Below are 16804 nucleotides of genomic sequence, written 5' to 3'. Positions count from 1 at the left end.
CCTGCCTGCCTTCGCTCAGCAGACACGTCTCTGGTTCTTGTTTCCTTTATTGCCTTGTTAAACCTCTCCTGGCTCTGGCAAAATCTTAATTGTCATGTAAATGTCTTACAGCAGACAGAACCCTTCCTTCCTTTGGAGTCCAACTCCCCCCATCACCATTTTACTACTGGACTCTGTCCTGTGTCTGAAGCAGAGGCTTCGGCCTTTTGTTCTGTGCTTGAATGGCCTGAGGGAGGATGATGCTCTGAGGTCCTTAAATATTTCCACGGTCCAAAAGCATTCAGTATCTTGTACACATATGTTAAGAAAAGCAGGATGTTGGGAGAGATCTTCTTTTCAAAGGCTTGATTTGGCCCATGGCCCAAGACTGACGTTTGGAAGATCTAGAGCAAGGACGTAGAAAGTGCAGCTTGCACCCCACTTTTGTGGGGGCCCCAACACCCCCCCCCCCAATGCTTTTTGAAAAAAACAATAGCACAATCTTCAAGCCTTTTGGCTCAGAAGCCATGCAGAAAGCCCCCACCCTGGTGTAAAGGTAACCGTCGTTCCTCTTTCTCAGGGTTTACCTCTCCCTCTTGGAATGTCCCCCTGCCCTGCTTGGATTCCCAGTAAGTAGGATGAATGGGGCGGGGAGACATCCTCTGGTTATCTTGGAGCTAGAGTCCCAGCTAAAGTTTGCTGTTGTTAACGGCCCTTGAGTCGATCTTGGCCCATAGTGACCCTGCGGATGAGACACCTCCAAGACTCTGTCCTCCATTGCTCTGCTTGGTTCCTGCAAACTCATCCCTGTGACCTCTTTCATAGAGTCCATCCATCCAGCACACAGCCTTTCTTTCGCTTTCTGCTTCCCTCCACTTTCCCCAGCATTATTGTCTTTTCTGATTAGTTGTGCCTTTTATATACTCTTTAAGTTTACCGACTTTGTACAGCGCTGTGTATAATTACAGCGCTTTAGAAATAAAGTTTAATAATAATAATAATAATAATAATAATAATAATAATTCTCGTGATGTGTCCAAAGTGCAACAGCCTCGGTTTCATCATCTTGGCTTCCGGGGAGAGTTCAGGCTTGATCTGTTCTAGGACCCATTTGTTTGTCTTTTTGGCTGTCGACAGTATCCTCAAAACTCTTGTCCAGCACCATATCTCATTGATTTTCTTGAAATTCAGAAGCCTCTGAAATGGACAGGAAGCTGAGTGTTTGACAGAAGCAGAAAGCAAAGAGGACAAGTTGACATGCTGGAACTTGTCCAGAGCTAAAGTACCAGGTGGAAAATCTCCACTTTGACCAGGAACTTGGTAATACCTTGGGCATCATGCCTTCCCCACATTGAGCCTTGTGTCTCCCACACCAGTTAGAAGCATGGCCCAGGGAAGCCCACGTGGCCATTGTGATAGTGCACATTGCTTTCTGCTTCAGTTTCCCTCTATGGGCTGTGGAGGCCATAGATTTCTCCACCCCAGTGGACCCCCGTTCAGTTCCTTGTTATTGAAAGACATGGGTGTGTTTGTTGCCCACCACAGTTGCTATTGCCATTGAGTTCCCTCAGTTGAGATGAGAGGTGCAATGCCAAACCAGCTCCTAGAATCATGGAATCATAGAATTGGAAGAGACCCCAAGGGCCATCCAGTCCAACCCCCTTCATCTGCCATGCAGGAACTCTCAATCAAAGCATCCCTGACACATGGCCATCCAGCCTCTGTTTAAAAACCTCCAAGGAAGGAGACTCCACTACCCTCCAAGGCAGCAGCATCTTCCACTGTTCAACAGTTCTTACTGTCAGAGGTTCTTCTTAATGTTCAGGTGGAATTTCTTTTCCTGGAGCTTTAATCCATTGCTCCATTGTCTCCTATTCCCTGGAGCAGCAGAAAACAAGCTCGCTCCATCCTCAATATGAGATATAATAATAATCATCATCATTTATTTATATTTCCCTGCCCATTTGACCCTGGTACGTCCCATATGGATGCAGAAAGTGGAAGAGACAACTTTCTCTCTCTCTCTGACTCAAGATGTTCACAACTCAAGAAATGAACACCACCACAGTGACTTCTTTATTAAGGATCGGTTTCCGTTTATTTCTTTTATTAATAGAAACAGATAATCTTGATCCACCTGGTCTCAATATACACGTATTAGATGTCCTGCTGAGGAATGCCATTGGGTTGTAAACTCCCCCCCCCCCCCCCAATTACCTTTATTTCACATTTAAAATTGTCATATTATAAAAAACAGAGAGACAACCAACATTAACAGACAACAACCAACATTAGATAACCCAGACATTATCACCATTATATAAATTATCTTCCTGAATTTCCATAGCAATCATCACAATAATCAAAACTGATAATTCAGTTTCCCATCTTAAGCATTCAACTTGCCTTTTTCCACACTCCTTTTTCCTTTCTATTACTGTATAACTTGAGCTGAATTCATATACTTCTTATAGATATAACTAAATAAATCATCTTTGGAGATTCTCTTCCTTACCAAACTACAATCAGTCCATACTTAAAGTTATTTTTCTTTCTTTCTCTAAAAAGTTCACCAGTGGTTCCCATGTTTTTTTGGCGCTCCCCCCCCCCATGATTTCCCATTTAATAAGCAGGTAAGCTTATCCATTACCATATAATCTGTTAATTTAACAAGACATTTATCCACACGTATTTCATTTTCACTTTTCCAGTAAGATGCAAAAATCACTCTGGCTGCTACAACAGCGTAAAACAGCAATTTTCCAAATTCTTTTTCTATTTTAGCATCTGAAATAATATTTCAGAGGTACCGTTTGGGATCCAAGGGGAATTTACATTCTGTGATGGTTTGTATTAGAGCATGTATCCTTTTCCAAACCTTCTCCGCCACTTCTCGACTCCTCCACCTGTGGCTGTCAATTTCATTTTGATCTGCTGAATTTTGTAAAGTTACAGTCAGCCCTTCATATCCATGGAGGTTCTATTTTATTTTATTATTTTTTTTTGTTTTAATTTATTTATTTATTTGTTTTTTCCTTTCTTCTTTCTTGATATGTTTGTAAGAAAACCAAATAAAGATTACAATAAAAAAATATATATCCATGGAGGTTCTGTTCTGGTCCCACCCACCCTCTCCGTGGAAGCCAAATACCACAGGTCCTCGTCCCATTCTTCTCAATGGCAGTGTGCCATGCACATGCGACCTTGTTGGCATGGGTGCGTGCACATGCTGCCATTGCGGAGAATGAGCCAGGGCCATCCGCGGATGCTCCAGTCCATGGATGGCAAGCCCATGGAGATGATGGGCCAACTCTGTGTTGTTGTTATTTGCAGTTAAGTTGATTTTGACTTATGGCAACCCTAGGAATAAGAGTCCTCCAAGACCGTGGTCATCAGGCCCCCTTCTCAGAGCTTGCAAATTCAGGGCAACCAGGGCTTCCTTGGTTGAGTCTATGCACCTGTAAAGCAGACTCCCACTTTTTCTGCTGCCTTCCATTTTACCAAGCATTATCATCTTTTCTAGTGAGTCATATCAAATACATCAGCCTCAATTTAGCCATTTTGGCTTCAAGGGAGAACTCAGGCTTGGTTGCTCTTGGACCCAGTAGTCCATCTTTTTGAAAGTCCAGGGTATCTTCAGAACTCTCTTCCCGCATCACATTTCAGATGAATTGATGCTTTTCCTATCAACTTTACTGCCCAGCTTTCATTACTTTCAATAAAAGAAAGGTTTAAAGGGGAGGAGTATCTACTGACATGCAGGAATACACAATTTGATCATGGTCAGTGTGCTTTTGCGTCAACAGCCTCTTGGTTTCCAATGGCTGAGATAAAACCAGAAAGAGTTTGGGGGGGAGATCCGGCGGAGGGTGGTCCTTTCTAACAAAGCGTAGATGGTGGTTCCCTTTTGCGTCTCCCCTGCGTCTCACTCTTTCTCCTCCTCTTCTTCTCCACTTCCTGGCTATGAACCGCTGTGTGAAAAAATTCTTTCCTTTTGACAGTTGCCTGGGCAGAAATAAGAAAGTAATAACTCTCTGTGATGCTCAAGAGTTCAGATCCAAAATACTGCCAGTTAATGCATAGGCTGGGCTTTCAGAGCAGCATGTGTGCTTGTAAAATGTTAACTGACTTCCTCATGGTCTTCTCTGTGGAGGAGTTTGCCATGGCTTTTTGAAAGCACCACAGGAATTGCAGAGATGCTGGATCTGAACTGGAGGCTGTTGCAGGAGAGCCCAGTTGTCGCTGTTGTTGCTGCTATTGTTCTTGTAATTGCTGTGTGTGTTTATTTATATCACACTTCTCCCAACCCAAGACGGTGATTCAAAATGACTTACCTGTCTGACCAGATGCCATGTAAAATATAAACTAAACCAGATACGGTTTAGAAATATTTGCAAATTACTATCATAAAGTTAAAAGGGGCCCAAGAAAAGCACCAGATCCTGTCTGATCTTGGAAGGGACACACGGCCATGGCTCTGGCTTTTAGTTCTGGGGAACTGTGGAACTCCAGGCCAGGTTGTGGGTTTATTTTGTTGCTCACTTGGCTTTCTCTACCTTTTGCAGTTTACAACTGGACGGTCGATGAGGTTGTGCAGTGGCTGATCACTTATGTAGAGCTGCCACAGTATGAAGAAACCTTCAGGAAGCTGCAGCTCACTGGGCATGCCATGCCAAGGTCAGTTTGGGTTAGGGCTGAGCATAGGAAACTGTGCCAGGAAGAGGGGCGTCTCTAGGACCAGAAGGGAAAGAACGCATGGTTTCTGTGAGGATACCCAGGCATCTTAAAGACTGACTGAGTGATTGGTATCCCACCTTTCTCCCAACATGGGACCCATGGTGGCATGCAACAATAACACCTTGAAGGCACACAACTACCACCACTGTCTACTCAGGAAGCCATGACAAGAGAAATAGCTGGGGCAGGTGATAGAGTAAACTCTAGAAGTAAACCCAACAGTGCTGTCAGTAAAAGTTAAGTACAGCGCGCCCGCGCCATACGTGGCCTTGAGCATACGCGCTCAAGCCGCGGGGCACGCGCAGGGTGGAAGGGGCGGCGCGTCCCATTCAATTGAATGGGCGCGTGCGCCCGTTGCACCCTGCGCCGCTGCGCCGCCGCTCCGCCGCGCACGAGCCCCATTGTTTCCAATGGGGCTCGAGCATAGGCGGAATTTGCCTTACGCGGAGGGGTCCGGAACGGATCCCCCGCGTAAGGCGAGGACGGACTGTATTCAGTCAACTGCCCAGAATTCCCCAAAAGTGGAAAGTGAAATTATGGTCCCAAAGACACTGCAGAAATAATCCAATTTGAGACCACTTTAATTGCCTCAGCTCAATGCTAGGGAATTCTGGGAACTGTAGTTTGGTGAGACATTTAGTCTTCCCTGTCAGAGAGCTCTTGTGCCAGAATGAACTACAGTCCCCAAGCCAGGGCTGTTAAAGCGGTCTCAGACTAGATTTTTCTGCGGTGTCTTTTTTTCTTTTTAAATAAAAGACACTTTGCAAGCCCAAAATGGCCATCAGGGCCCAAGAACAACATTGATCCCCTGTTTGGCAGAAAAAAATTAAAACGGGTGGCAGGGGGATTAGGAGAATTGTTTTAATCACTATAAAAACAATCTGGTCTGAAAATGGTTTTATCAAGAAGCCCTGTACCTTTGTGAGGAAACTAAGGTTTCTGACCTATGGCAACCCTAAAGTGACACTTATCATGGGGTTTCCTTGGCAGGATTTGTCCAGAAGGGAGAGGCACAGCTGCAAATCTGATAGCTAGTAGTGTCTGCACTACAAGAATTCCTTTAGAATTCATACACACAGGCAAGGGAACAGCATCCAGTGTGTATGTGTCTCCTGCTCACAGCAAATGCGAAAGCATTTGGTCTGCAGGTCACTTCATTTCAAGAGGGCTGTGATGCTCTGGGATATCACTCCACACAGAGAAACATGCTTCACACGCAAAGATATCTGGATGGCTCTTGAGGAACTCTGAGCACCCTTCCAAACTTGTCCCAGTATGCAAAGGGATCTTGTAGCATCTTTGAGACTAACTGACATCAGTTAGTCTCAAAGGTGCTGCAAGATCCCTTTGCATACTGATTTTCTGGGCTAACACAGCTATGTCTTTGAGTCCTTCCAAATGGTTGCTGGAACTATTTTTAAAGATAGTTTTATCTATCTTAAATATATTTTTAGATAATTTTGAAGGTCTTTTTTAAAATTTGTATATTTAATCTTTTTAGAAATGTGTTTGCCCATTGTGTATTCCCTCAGGGGCCTTAGTGGGTTGTGAGGTGCTTTAAACAAAGAAGGAGTATGTGAAGTTGAAGGCTTTCACGGCCGGCATCCATATTTTTAATGGGTTTTTTGGGCTATATGGCCATGTTCTAGCAGGGTTTATTCCTGATGTTTTGCCTGTATCTGTGGCTGCCATCTTCAGAGCATCTGAAGATGCCAGTCACAGATGCCGGCGAAATGTCAGGAATAAATTCTTGTAGAACACGGCCACATAGCCCAAAAAACCCATACAAAAATAAAGAAGGTGTACTTAGGAGGCTGTCTTATGCTAAGATAGGATGACTTTCAGGGCCATCTTACCTGAGATCCTGTTAAGAGGAGAAAGGGACAAGGATCGAATTAGGGTCTTTCAGCATGGAAAGCAAACACTCTGTTGCAGAGCTATGACTGCTCCGTGTGAAGGAAACCGGCTGCGAGGCATTGACTGTCTCACCTTTTCCTCTTCCTTTTGCCCAGAAACTGGTCCCTGAAATGCTAACCAAGTGCTTAATATTCCTCATTTGTGGGCTCTGGAGGTCCCCTTCCTGGATTGGGAGAGCTCTCTGAGACAACATCCCAAATGGAAATAACTGCTGCCTCCTTAGAGATCCACATTTTGTTGTGAATAACAAGGAAATTGCTTTTACAGGAATCTCCTTCCTGTCTGCAGGCCAGTGTATCCTTGCAGGCCCTGTCTAGGGAATCCACCTCTGACCCAGCTGTAGTTCTTTTCCTGAATGTCTTTCCTATTCCCAAATTGAAGAATGGTCTCCTGCTCAATCTCCTTTCCTTTCTGTCTCTCTTTCAGGTTGGCAATAACCAACGCCACCATGACCGGAACTGTCCTGAAGATGACCGACAGGAGCCACCGGCAGAAGCTGCATCTCAAAGCCTTGGATACCGTCCTGTTTGGGCCTCCCCTCCGTAAGTCACATTACCTAGTCCACACTACCTAGGATTGATTAAGTGGTTTGGACAGTATTTCCCAGGGGGTTTCTGTTGGGTCCTCCAGACTCACTTCCCAAGGACAGGTCTCAGAGGGCCGCTCTTGAGTGATAAACCCCTGGATGGCTTGCCTTTTGCCTTCCTGAACCAGACTGTCCTTCCTTTTATTCAACCAAGGGTTTTCAGGTTTTGTAGCTGTGGATGAGGGGCAAGCCAGGACACTCTTCCTGTTCTGTTTGTTCAGTCCCACTCCTTCAGAGACTTGGACAAGAGCAGGTTCCGTGGCTGTGGAATTTCCTTGCCCAGGATTTGGCCAACAGTCCTTGCTTGAGGGCAAGAACCGAACATGTTCTGGAGATGCTCTGTGTGTGTTGCTCATGCTGTCTGTGGGTAACTTGCTCAGCAGAAGTTGTTCAGTAGTTATAGACTCTAAAGTTCAGGTCAAGGGGAAGAAAATCTCAATGAAATGGTGGCTTTGCTTCACAGTTCTGCAGCCAGTGTATCCAGGTCGTGGCAGAGAGGTATTTGTTTTATGGTATTCACCACTTCTTTGCAGGAAGAGTACAGAGATGAGAGATGTGAGGAGCATTGGTAGGCAGCAGGGACTGGGATTTGGAAGAGATGTGTGTTCAAGAGGAAAGAGACCTTGTTTCTTTGGTCCAGAAGGATCAATTCAGAACTCTTCCGGTTTCTTACCTGCTGGCAGGGATCACTGGTGTGGTTGGACAATTTTCTCTGTAATTTGGAAAACTACAACAGTTGTGGTGTTGTTATGGGCCATCAAGTCAGCTTCAGTGTATGGTATCTGTGCAAATGAGGGGCCATCACACACTGGTTATGGACAGCCTTGCTCAGATCTTGCAAGCTCAGGGCAGTTGTAGCTTCCTTAAGGTATCAATCCGTCATGCAAATCTTCCTCTTTTTCTATCACCATTAAAGCAGTATTTTGGCTTCTAAGCCAAGCCAGACTTTACCCCTTCCTTTCAGCAATTTCTTTAATCCTTTTGTCAAAGCCTTTGGAAATAGGGACCATCACTACATCTGGTTGCAGCAGAATGTCCATGGCTTAGTGGTAAAGTGCATGCGTGGCCAGCTAAAGGAACCTGGGTTCAACCCCTGACATTTCCAGGTAGAGCTGGGAGAGAATCCTCTCCGAAATCTCCGGAGGACTTCCACTAGTTGGTGCAAGCCAGGGTTCAGTGACTATGATGCTCTTTAATTGAATGGCCAAGTGTAGCATCAACAAGGAATTGTGGAAACTCCAATACAGCATTTGGGATAGACTAGAGCTGCCCATTCTTGGTGGAGGCTATTCTGAGCTAGGTGGACTGAAGATCCAACTTGGTATGGGGAACTTCCTGTGTTCCATGCCATAATTTTCACATTCATTATCCACTGTGAGAAGGCTTTTGCTCTGTCTTTGCATGTATTACTCACTGATGACTCATAAACCACTCCAGACCCTCTTCCTTCTTCTCACCAAACATACCTGCTTGGGAGCAAGGGAAGTTCCTCTCCCAAAGAACCTAGAGCCTGGTCAGACCCAGTTCAGAGGGCCCTTCAGATATCCTGGAACTGAGCCATATTACACAGCAGGAGGTTGGCTGGGTCAAAGCACCAACCCAACTGGTGATGCCTACGTTGGCTCTGGGAATCCAAGGCACTGGTGGACCAGCTAGGAGTCCATGGAAAACTCACTCCAGGGTGGGAGGCCAGGGGGAGAGGTGGGTGATGGGAAGAGGTTGTGGGGGTGGTAGAAGTGCCAACCATTTCTGAGGCTGGGTTGCTTGCTCTGCTGGCACCTGGGCCATGTTTAGAGCATTGCTCCTCCTGGCTCAAGTCTTGGAAGAGCAAGTTTCTTACAAGGGGTGTCTTCATATGGAGAAGGGGGTGCAATTTAGTGCTTCAAGGGAGATAGTAGTGTCACTCTGTTTTGTTCTGGTCAGACCTCATTTGAAGGAATCAACACAATTCAAAAAGGATGTTGACAAGCTGGAACTGTGTCCAGAGGACGGCAATGAAAATGGTGAAGGGCCTGGAGATCATGAAGCCCTGTGAGGAACGCCTTAGGGAGCTGGGGATGTTTAACCTGGAGAAGAGAAGGTTAAGAGATAATATGATAGCCCTGTTTAAGTATTTGAAGGGATTTCATATTGAGGAGGGAGCAAGCTTGTTTTTTGCTGCTCCAAAGAATAGGACACGTAACAATAGATGCAAGCTCCAGGAAAAGAGATTCCACCTCGACATTAGGAAGAACTTTCTGACAGTAAGAGCTGTTCGACACTCCCTCCGAGATTGTGGTGGTCTCCCTCCTTGGAGGTCTTTAAATAGAGGCTGGGTGGCCATCTGTCGGGGATGCATTGATTGTGAGTTCCTGCATGGGAGAATGGGGTTGGACTGGATGGCCCTTGCGGTCTCTTCCAACTCTAGGATTCTGTGATTCTATGACCACAGTTCAAGAAGGATATTGCTAAGCTGGAACATGTCCAAAGAAGGACCATTCAAGTGACCAGAGGTCTGGGAACCAAGCCTTCTGAGAAATGGTTGAGGGAGCTGAGTATGTTTAGCTTGGAGAGAAGAAGACTGAGAGATTACATGATAGCTATCTTCAAATATCTTCAAGGGATGTCATGCAGAGGACAGAAAACATGCAGCAGGAGCTGTGTTGGCCATTTAGTGAATCCAAACAAAAATCCATTTTTGGCCAACAAGCATGTTGTGCATTTTGGTTGGCCAATAAAGGTATCACTGGTGGCTTTTTGTTTGGATATGCAGAGGACAGAGTAAGCTTGTTTTTTGCTGCTCTAGAAACTAGGACTCAAACCAGCATATTCAAATACAAGAAAAGAGAATCTCCTTAAACAGTAGGGAGAACCTTTTTTCCCTGCAGGACTTGTTTGATAGTGGAATAGATTGCCTTGGAGAATGAGGGACTCTCCGTCTTTGCAGTTCTTTAAACAGAGGTCAGATGGGCATCTTTTGGGAGCGCCAGAGTTGTCTTTTCCTGCCTAGCGGAAGGAGGTTGGCTCTTCCAGGAGTCTGTGATTTTAAGATGGCGCATGAAGGGTTGGGGCTCTGGAGGGGTGAGTTTGACACCCGGCCTGGTCTCTGTCATCTTCTGTGCTGTTTTTGAAAAAAGGAATGTTTAGGCCGCTTAGATTGTGTGGGAACCAATTTGTGTTGTGTACAAGGCTTGCAAATCTATTGATGTAAGAGGTTTATTTATTCTTTCTTAAGTGCTGTCTTCCCTTGTGGGGTTTCTCGCAGCTGCCAGGGATATAACCCAGGACGTCAGCACCGGATCCTCTTTCGACTTGGCTGCCGAAGCAAAGGGCTTGATGTTGGGGAATCTCAGGTGCCCCATTGTATGCTTTGTGTAGATTTTGCTGCTTGCTCATTCTTTAAGGCTTCGCTTTGGATTTGCGTCTGGCTAAAACTGGAGGACTTTGGAAGAGGAATAAGATTGGAAGAGTTGGAAGATTGTCTCAGGGCTGAAGGCATTTTATTTTTTGGTTCATTTTATATCTCTTTTTTTTCTAACTGAGAATTGGGAGGTGTCTCACAAAACAGATTGGAAGAAATTAAAGCAAAATACGGCTAAAACAGTCATTATAATAGAAAGAATTTAAAGACAACTTTGCTCCAAAAGAAATAATTTCTGCCCTGCAGAAATAATCCAGTTTGAGACCACTTTAATAATAATAATAATAATAATAATAATAATAATATATTTGTATCCCGCCCCTCTGAGAACAATCGGGGCGGCTAACAAGTTAAAAATACAAAACATATCAAATCCCTAGTACCCTCCCCCCTTAAAAAGGTATTAAATCTAATAGAGAATTACAACCATACAAGTTAAAACTGACCCAAGGCTCAAACAACATAACAATAATCAATGGGAGCGGCAGTATCTATTCATAGGAATTTCCTGAGGCCGGGTTCTCTATTCTGGGAAGGCCTGCCGGAAGAGATCCGTCTTAACAGCCTTTTTGATGCTGTCTAAGGATGTAAGCAGACGGATCTCATCCGGAGACCGTTCCACAGTCTGTGGGCGACGATGGAAATGCCCTCTGGGAGGTAGCCGAGAGCCTAGATGTTTGTGGCTGAAGTAGGCCTCTCCCAGAAGAGCGGAGTGCGTGGGGAGGATTGTAGGGGAGAAGGCGCTCCCGGAGAGAGCTTGGACCCAAGCCATTTAGGGCTTTAAAGGTGATAACAAACACTTTGTACTGGGCCCGGAAACTAATAGCATCCCAGATCTTAAGTGCTCAATCTAAAAGCCTGCCTGAATGGTTGCTACCTGCTAAGAGGCACTGTTTATGTAATCCAAGGGTATTCACCAGGCAGGCTCAGCTCCATCAGGGCTAGCCTGGAAGAAGAGACTCCTCCCTCCATAACTGTCATCCTCCGGCCTACGAGGGAGTTGACCAGGCAGGGCCAGCTCCATCAGGGCTAGCCTGGAAGAAGAGACTCCTCCTTTCATAACTGTCATCTTCAGCCTGCGAGGGAGTTGCCCAGGCAGGCCCAGCTCCATTAGGGCTAGCCTGGATGAAGAGCCTCATCCCTCCATAACTGTCATCCTCTAGTCTGTGAGGGAGTTAACCAAGCAGACCCAGCTCCATCAGGGCTAGCCTGGAAGAAGAGCCTCCTCCCTCCATAACTGTCATCCTCTAGTCTGTGAGGGAGTTGACCAGGTAGGCCCAGCTCCATCAGGGCTAGCCTGGAAGAAGAGACTCCTCCTTTCATAACTGTCATCTTCAGCCTGCGAGGGAGTTGCCCAGGCAGGCCCAGCTCCATTAGGGCTAGCCTGGATGAAGAGCCTCATCCCTCCATAACTGTCATCCTCTAGTCTGTGAGGGAGTTAACCAAGCAGACCCAGCTCCATCAGGGCTAGCCTGGAAGAAGAGCCTCCTCCCTCCATAACTGTCATCCTCTAGTCTGTGAGGGAGTTGACCAGGTAGGCCCAGCTCCATCAGGGCTAGCCTGGAAGAAGAGACTCCTCCCTCCATAACTGTCATCCTCTGGCCTGCGAGGGAGTTGACCAGGCAGGCCCAGCTCCATCAGGGCTAGCCTGGAAGAAGAGACTCCTCCCTCCATAACTGTCATCCTCCGGCCTGTGAGGGAGTTGACCAGGCAGGCCCAGCTCCATCAGGGCTAGCCTGGAAGAAGAGACTCCTCCCTCCATAACTCATCTTCCGACCTGCGAGGGAATTGACCAAGCAGGCCCAGCTCCATCAGGGCTAGCCTGGAAGAAGAGACTACTCCCTCCATAACTGTCATCTTCTGGCCTATGAGGGAGTTGACCAGGCAGGTCCAGCTCCTCCAGGGCTAGCCTGGAAGAAGAGCCCTCCCTCCAGTCCATCTGCCTTGGTCCAGGCCTCAGAGAGAGAGAAGAATGCTGGACCTGATCCTCTCCCCTCCCACCATTCCCTTCTCCTTTTGTGTCGTGTCTTTTTAGATTGTAAGCCTGAGGGCAGGGAACTGTCTATTATCCCTTCTGTTGTAAGCCGCCCGGATTCCCAGTGATTGGGCGGCATATAAATAAATCCTATTATTATTATTATTATTATTATTATTATTATTAATAATAATAATAAGCAGCCAGTGGAGGGACTTTAGAACCGGAGTAATATGGTCTCTCCTAGATGTTCCGGAAATTACTCTGGCCACCATATTCTGTACTAGTTGCAGTTTCCGGATCAAGTACGAGGGTAGCCCCATGTAGAGCGCTTTAACTTAATGCTAGGGAATTCTGATAACTGTAGTTTTGTGAGACATTTAGCCTTTTCTAATAGAGAGCTCTAGTGCTGCAATAAACTACAATTTCCAAGATTTCCTAGCACACTGAGCCAGAGCAGTTAAAGCATTCTCAGACTGGATTATTTCTACAGTGTGTTTTGGACCTTTGTCCTCTTAAAACCAGCACTAATTTAAAATAGGTAAGTTTCCCTGGGATCTTACCTGTTTCTTTTGAGCTTTGTTCCATGTTTTATCCCTATTCCAATGCCATGTATGGATACCAGCACCCTTGCAGGCAGTGGTTCCAGCTTTGCCAGAAAATTAAAGGTGCTTGTGAATGTGCAGAATAAGACCTGCTAAATATGTGAGTGCCTGCTGTTTGCATGGATGTGAAAGTTGGACAGTGAAGAGGGCTGACAGGTAAAAGATCCACTCCTTTGAAATGTGGTGCTGGAGGAGAGTTCTCTGGAAGTGCCAGAAATACAAATGAGTCCTAGAGCAAATCAGAGAACCAACATGGCATAGTAGTTTGATTGTTTGACTATGGCTCTGGAGACCAGAGTTTGATTCCCAGCTCAGCCATGAAACCCACTGGGTGACCCTGGTCAAGTCACTCGCTCTCAGCCTCAGGGGAAGGCAACGGCAATCATCCTCTGAACAAATCTTGCCAAGAAAACCCCATGCTAGGGTTGCCTTAGGGTTGCTCTAAGTCAGAAATGACTTGAAGGCCTACGACGACATGATCAAATCAAGCCTCCCCAGAAGCCAAAATGACTAGAGTGAGGCTATTGTGCTTTGACCATATCATGAGGTAATGTGACTCACTGGAAAAGACGGTAATGTTCGGTGAAACAGAAGGCAATAGGAAGAGAGGAAGAGCGCATGATAAGTGAATTGGTTCAGTCAAGGATGCCACAAAGGCTGCCCTGAGCATACAAAGACCTGAGCAGGGCTGTTAATAATAACAGGATCTCGTGGGGGATCTGTCACTTGGAGGGTCACCAGAAGTCAAAGAGCCCTTGATAGCATATAGCAACACACACTTGTATATCAGCTTGATCAGTATCAGTATATCCATATCCACACTGTGTGAAATCTTTTCCCTGTGGGAAACTCGAGTCCTAGAGCAAATCAGAGAGCCAGCATGGCATAGAGGTTTGAGTGTTTGACTATGACTCTTGCTAGCCATACCATCTGTGTCTGGAATTTGGAGGTATCCTTCCCCTTTGATGGTATGTTCTGGCTTCTGTTCCCCTTTCCTTTGCTTCTTCCCAGTAGGTGGGTCATTTGGGGTAAAGGACTTAAATGGGAGCCATTATTTTCTCTTCAATAATAGAAACCTTTCCTGAAAAGCACATTGGCTATTAAGAAGCCCTTTGCTTTATTGGGCAAGGGCTGATTAATCACGTAACTTAATATACCAGCCACTTCAAATATTTACAGTTCCTGGCGCTGTGTTTAGATTACCTGGGCCTGGTCTTCAGGAGCAGCCACAGCGGCAGCATCCGTGTCCCACTAGCAATTTATCTAAACTCCTTTGCTGCCCATGAAAGATCCTTCATTTCCCGGCGCAGCCCCTGCAGAAGTGGAAGGAAGCCAGCTGGAATTTGAGACTAATAAAATAAGAGAAGAAGAAGAAATCAAGGGAATAAAAATAACAGAAAATAACTACAAACTTAAGGCATTTGCGGATGACATTGTGATATTTTTGGAAGATCCGCTGAACAGTATAGAATCATAGAATCATAGATTTCAAAGAGACCCCAAGCGCCATCCAGTCCAACCCCCTTCTGCCATGCAGGAAATCACAATCAAAGCATCCCCGACAGATGGCCATCCAGCCTCTGCTTGAAGACCTCCAAGGAAGGAGACTCCACTACACTCCATTGAGGGAGTGCATTCCACTGTCGAACAGCCCTTACTTTCAGGAAGTTCCTCCTAATGTTGAGCTGGAATCTCTTTTCCTGGAGCTTGCATCCATTGTTCTGGGTCCTGTTCTCTGGAGCAGCAGAAAACAAGCTTGCTCCCTCCTCAGTGTGACATCCCTTCAAATATTTGAACAGGGCTATCATATCACCTCTTAATCTTCTCTTCTCCAGGCTAAGCATCCCCAGCTCCCTGAGTCGTTCCTCATAGGGCATAGAAAAATTGCAACAAAAAAAAAATTGCAAGAGTTTGGAAAGCTAGCAGGTTTTAAAATTAATCATGGAAAAACAACAATCTTGACCAAAATTATAGGATCAGAAGCTAAATACTAGCTAAATACCTATTCCCACTATTCCTCCTCTTCTCACCGATAGCTGGGACTTTGAGTCTGGATGTCTCAAGGGAGGGCAGCTAGGGGTCCGGGCCCCTTGGCATAGTCTTGGCCTGGGCACCTTGGGAGGCAGTTTTATCGGGTTTTTGTCCTCACCCTTCGGGGATCCAGCTTCTGCATCATTTCATGTCTAGATTAAAGGTCCTCTCTGGGGCCCAAAATGGCACAGAAAGGAAGCCAAATGTGCTAAGGTTGTCCCTGTGCCTTTTAGGGAGCATTTAGGGGCATACAAATGGGTTCTTTTTTGAGGGAACGGGGGGAGTGCAGGCCTGCAAGATCTCCTTGGGGGTCAAGTGTGGCCCTCTTACCTTTACCAGGTGCCTATGGCTGATGTATTATCTAAACCCCCAGCTCATTGAAGGTGTACTTGGGCAGTGAAACTTTGGTGGGAGGCCTTTCTTTGCTCCAGGTTAGGAGCTGCTGCCCAACTGACCACCCCACTGGGCAATTCCCTCTCATGACTTGAGACTTCTTCATGCACAGTTCCCTATAAATGCAACTAAACACCACCTCATTAACCCTTTACTACCTGGAGGAGGGAGTCTACCCTGCAGCTGTGTTGCCTAAATAATGGGAGAAGCCCGTTATCACAGCATTCTGGGTCAGGCGAAGACCCTACAAACATGGTTTAGAGAAGCTGTGGGGAAAGCCCAAGGGTTGTTGTTGGGGGCTTTGGGGGGGCAGCTCTTTGGGATTGTGGGGGGGCAATTTTGACAGATTTTTGTCCCCAACTTTTGGGGACAGATAAAGTCAGCTTCTGTGCCATTTCATATTTGGATTAAAGGCTTCTCTGGGGCCTAAAATGACACACAAAGGTCCCCAAATGTGCTAAGGTTGCCCCCATGTCTTTTAGGGGGCATTTGGGAGCAGAAAAATGGATTCCTTTGTGAGCGAAAGGGTGCGTGTGCAAGACTGCAAGGTCCTGGGAAATGTGGCCTCCTCACCTTTTACAGTTGCTTATGCCCCCCAGTTCATAGAAGTTGTGCTTGGGCAGAGAAACGTCAGCATGAGTCTTGCCCCTTCCAGCAAAGACTGCTGTGTTTGGGTCTGAGTTCACACATACACTAAGTAGTGGCTAGGTGTGCTTGCCCCATTGAGAACCCCCTTAGCCTGGGACCCAGTGTGTCTTGCTGCACTGTGAAGGACATGGAAGGAAACTGGTGGGAGCCTGAGGGCATTGGGGGCATTGCCCTTGGGGCTGTCTTGCTGGCTGGCCACCTGTCTTTCTTGGCTGAAAGGAGCTAGGAACTGGAAGGGGATAACTGGGTAGTGAAAGGGAAACTGGTTGTGGCATTATTGCACTCTCTTGACCGAGAATCCACCCCATGGAAGGGTCACCTCTGTTTGAGCTGTCTGGAAGGGACACATCCTCCTTGGGTGAGACTGTGTGGGAAAATGCCGGGTCACATGGGGGGCACCAAGGTCCTCCTACCCATCCCATGCTTGGAATTGCCAATTACAGAACAGTCCTGTTTTGAAGGGCATGAGGCTGAAGGGAAGACTGGGAAATCCTTGAGCAGGCTTGCATTTTCCCGCTCGGACATTCCTTTGG

The 16804-nt window shown here is 46.3% G+C and overlaps 1 protein-coding gene across 4 annotated transcripts in view; it reads left to right on the top strand.

The window, feature by feature from the left end:
* The window catches only part of STIM1 (stromal interaction molecule 1), a 136789-nt gene that overhangs the window by 81819 nt on the left and 38166 nt on the right, over positions 1-16804 (top strand). For all 4 annotated transcript variants that reach the window (XM_089513174.1, XM_089513172.1, XM_089513175.1 and 1 more), the window contains exons 5-6: positions 4545-4656; positions 7060-7175. In XM_089513174.1, coding sequence (XP_089369300.1) covers positions 4545-4656; positions 7060-7175 — 228 coding nt within the window. The remainder of the gene's footprint in view (positions 1-4544; positions 4657-7059; positions 7176-16804) is intronic.

The sequence above is a fragment of the Sceloporus occidentalis genome, unplaced genomic scaffold, assembly GCF_023333645.1.
Source record: "Sceloporus occidentalis isolate IW3139 unplaced genomic scaffold, rSceOcc1.0.p SCAF_2, whole genome shotgun sequence".
Taxonomy (NCBI): domain Eukaryota; kingdom Metazoa; phylum Chordata; class Lepidosauria; order Squamata; family Phrynosomatidae; genus Sceloporus; species Sceloporus occidentalis.
This window is presented reverse-complemented; position numbering and strand designations above follow the sequence as displayed.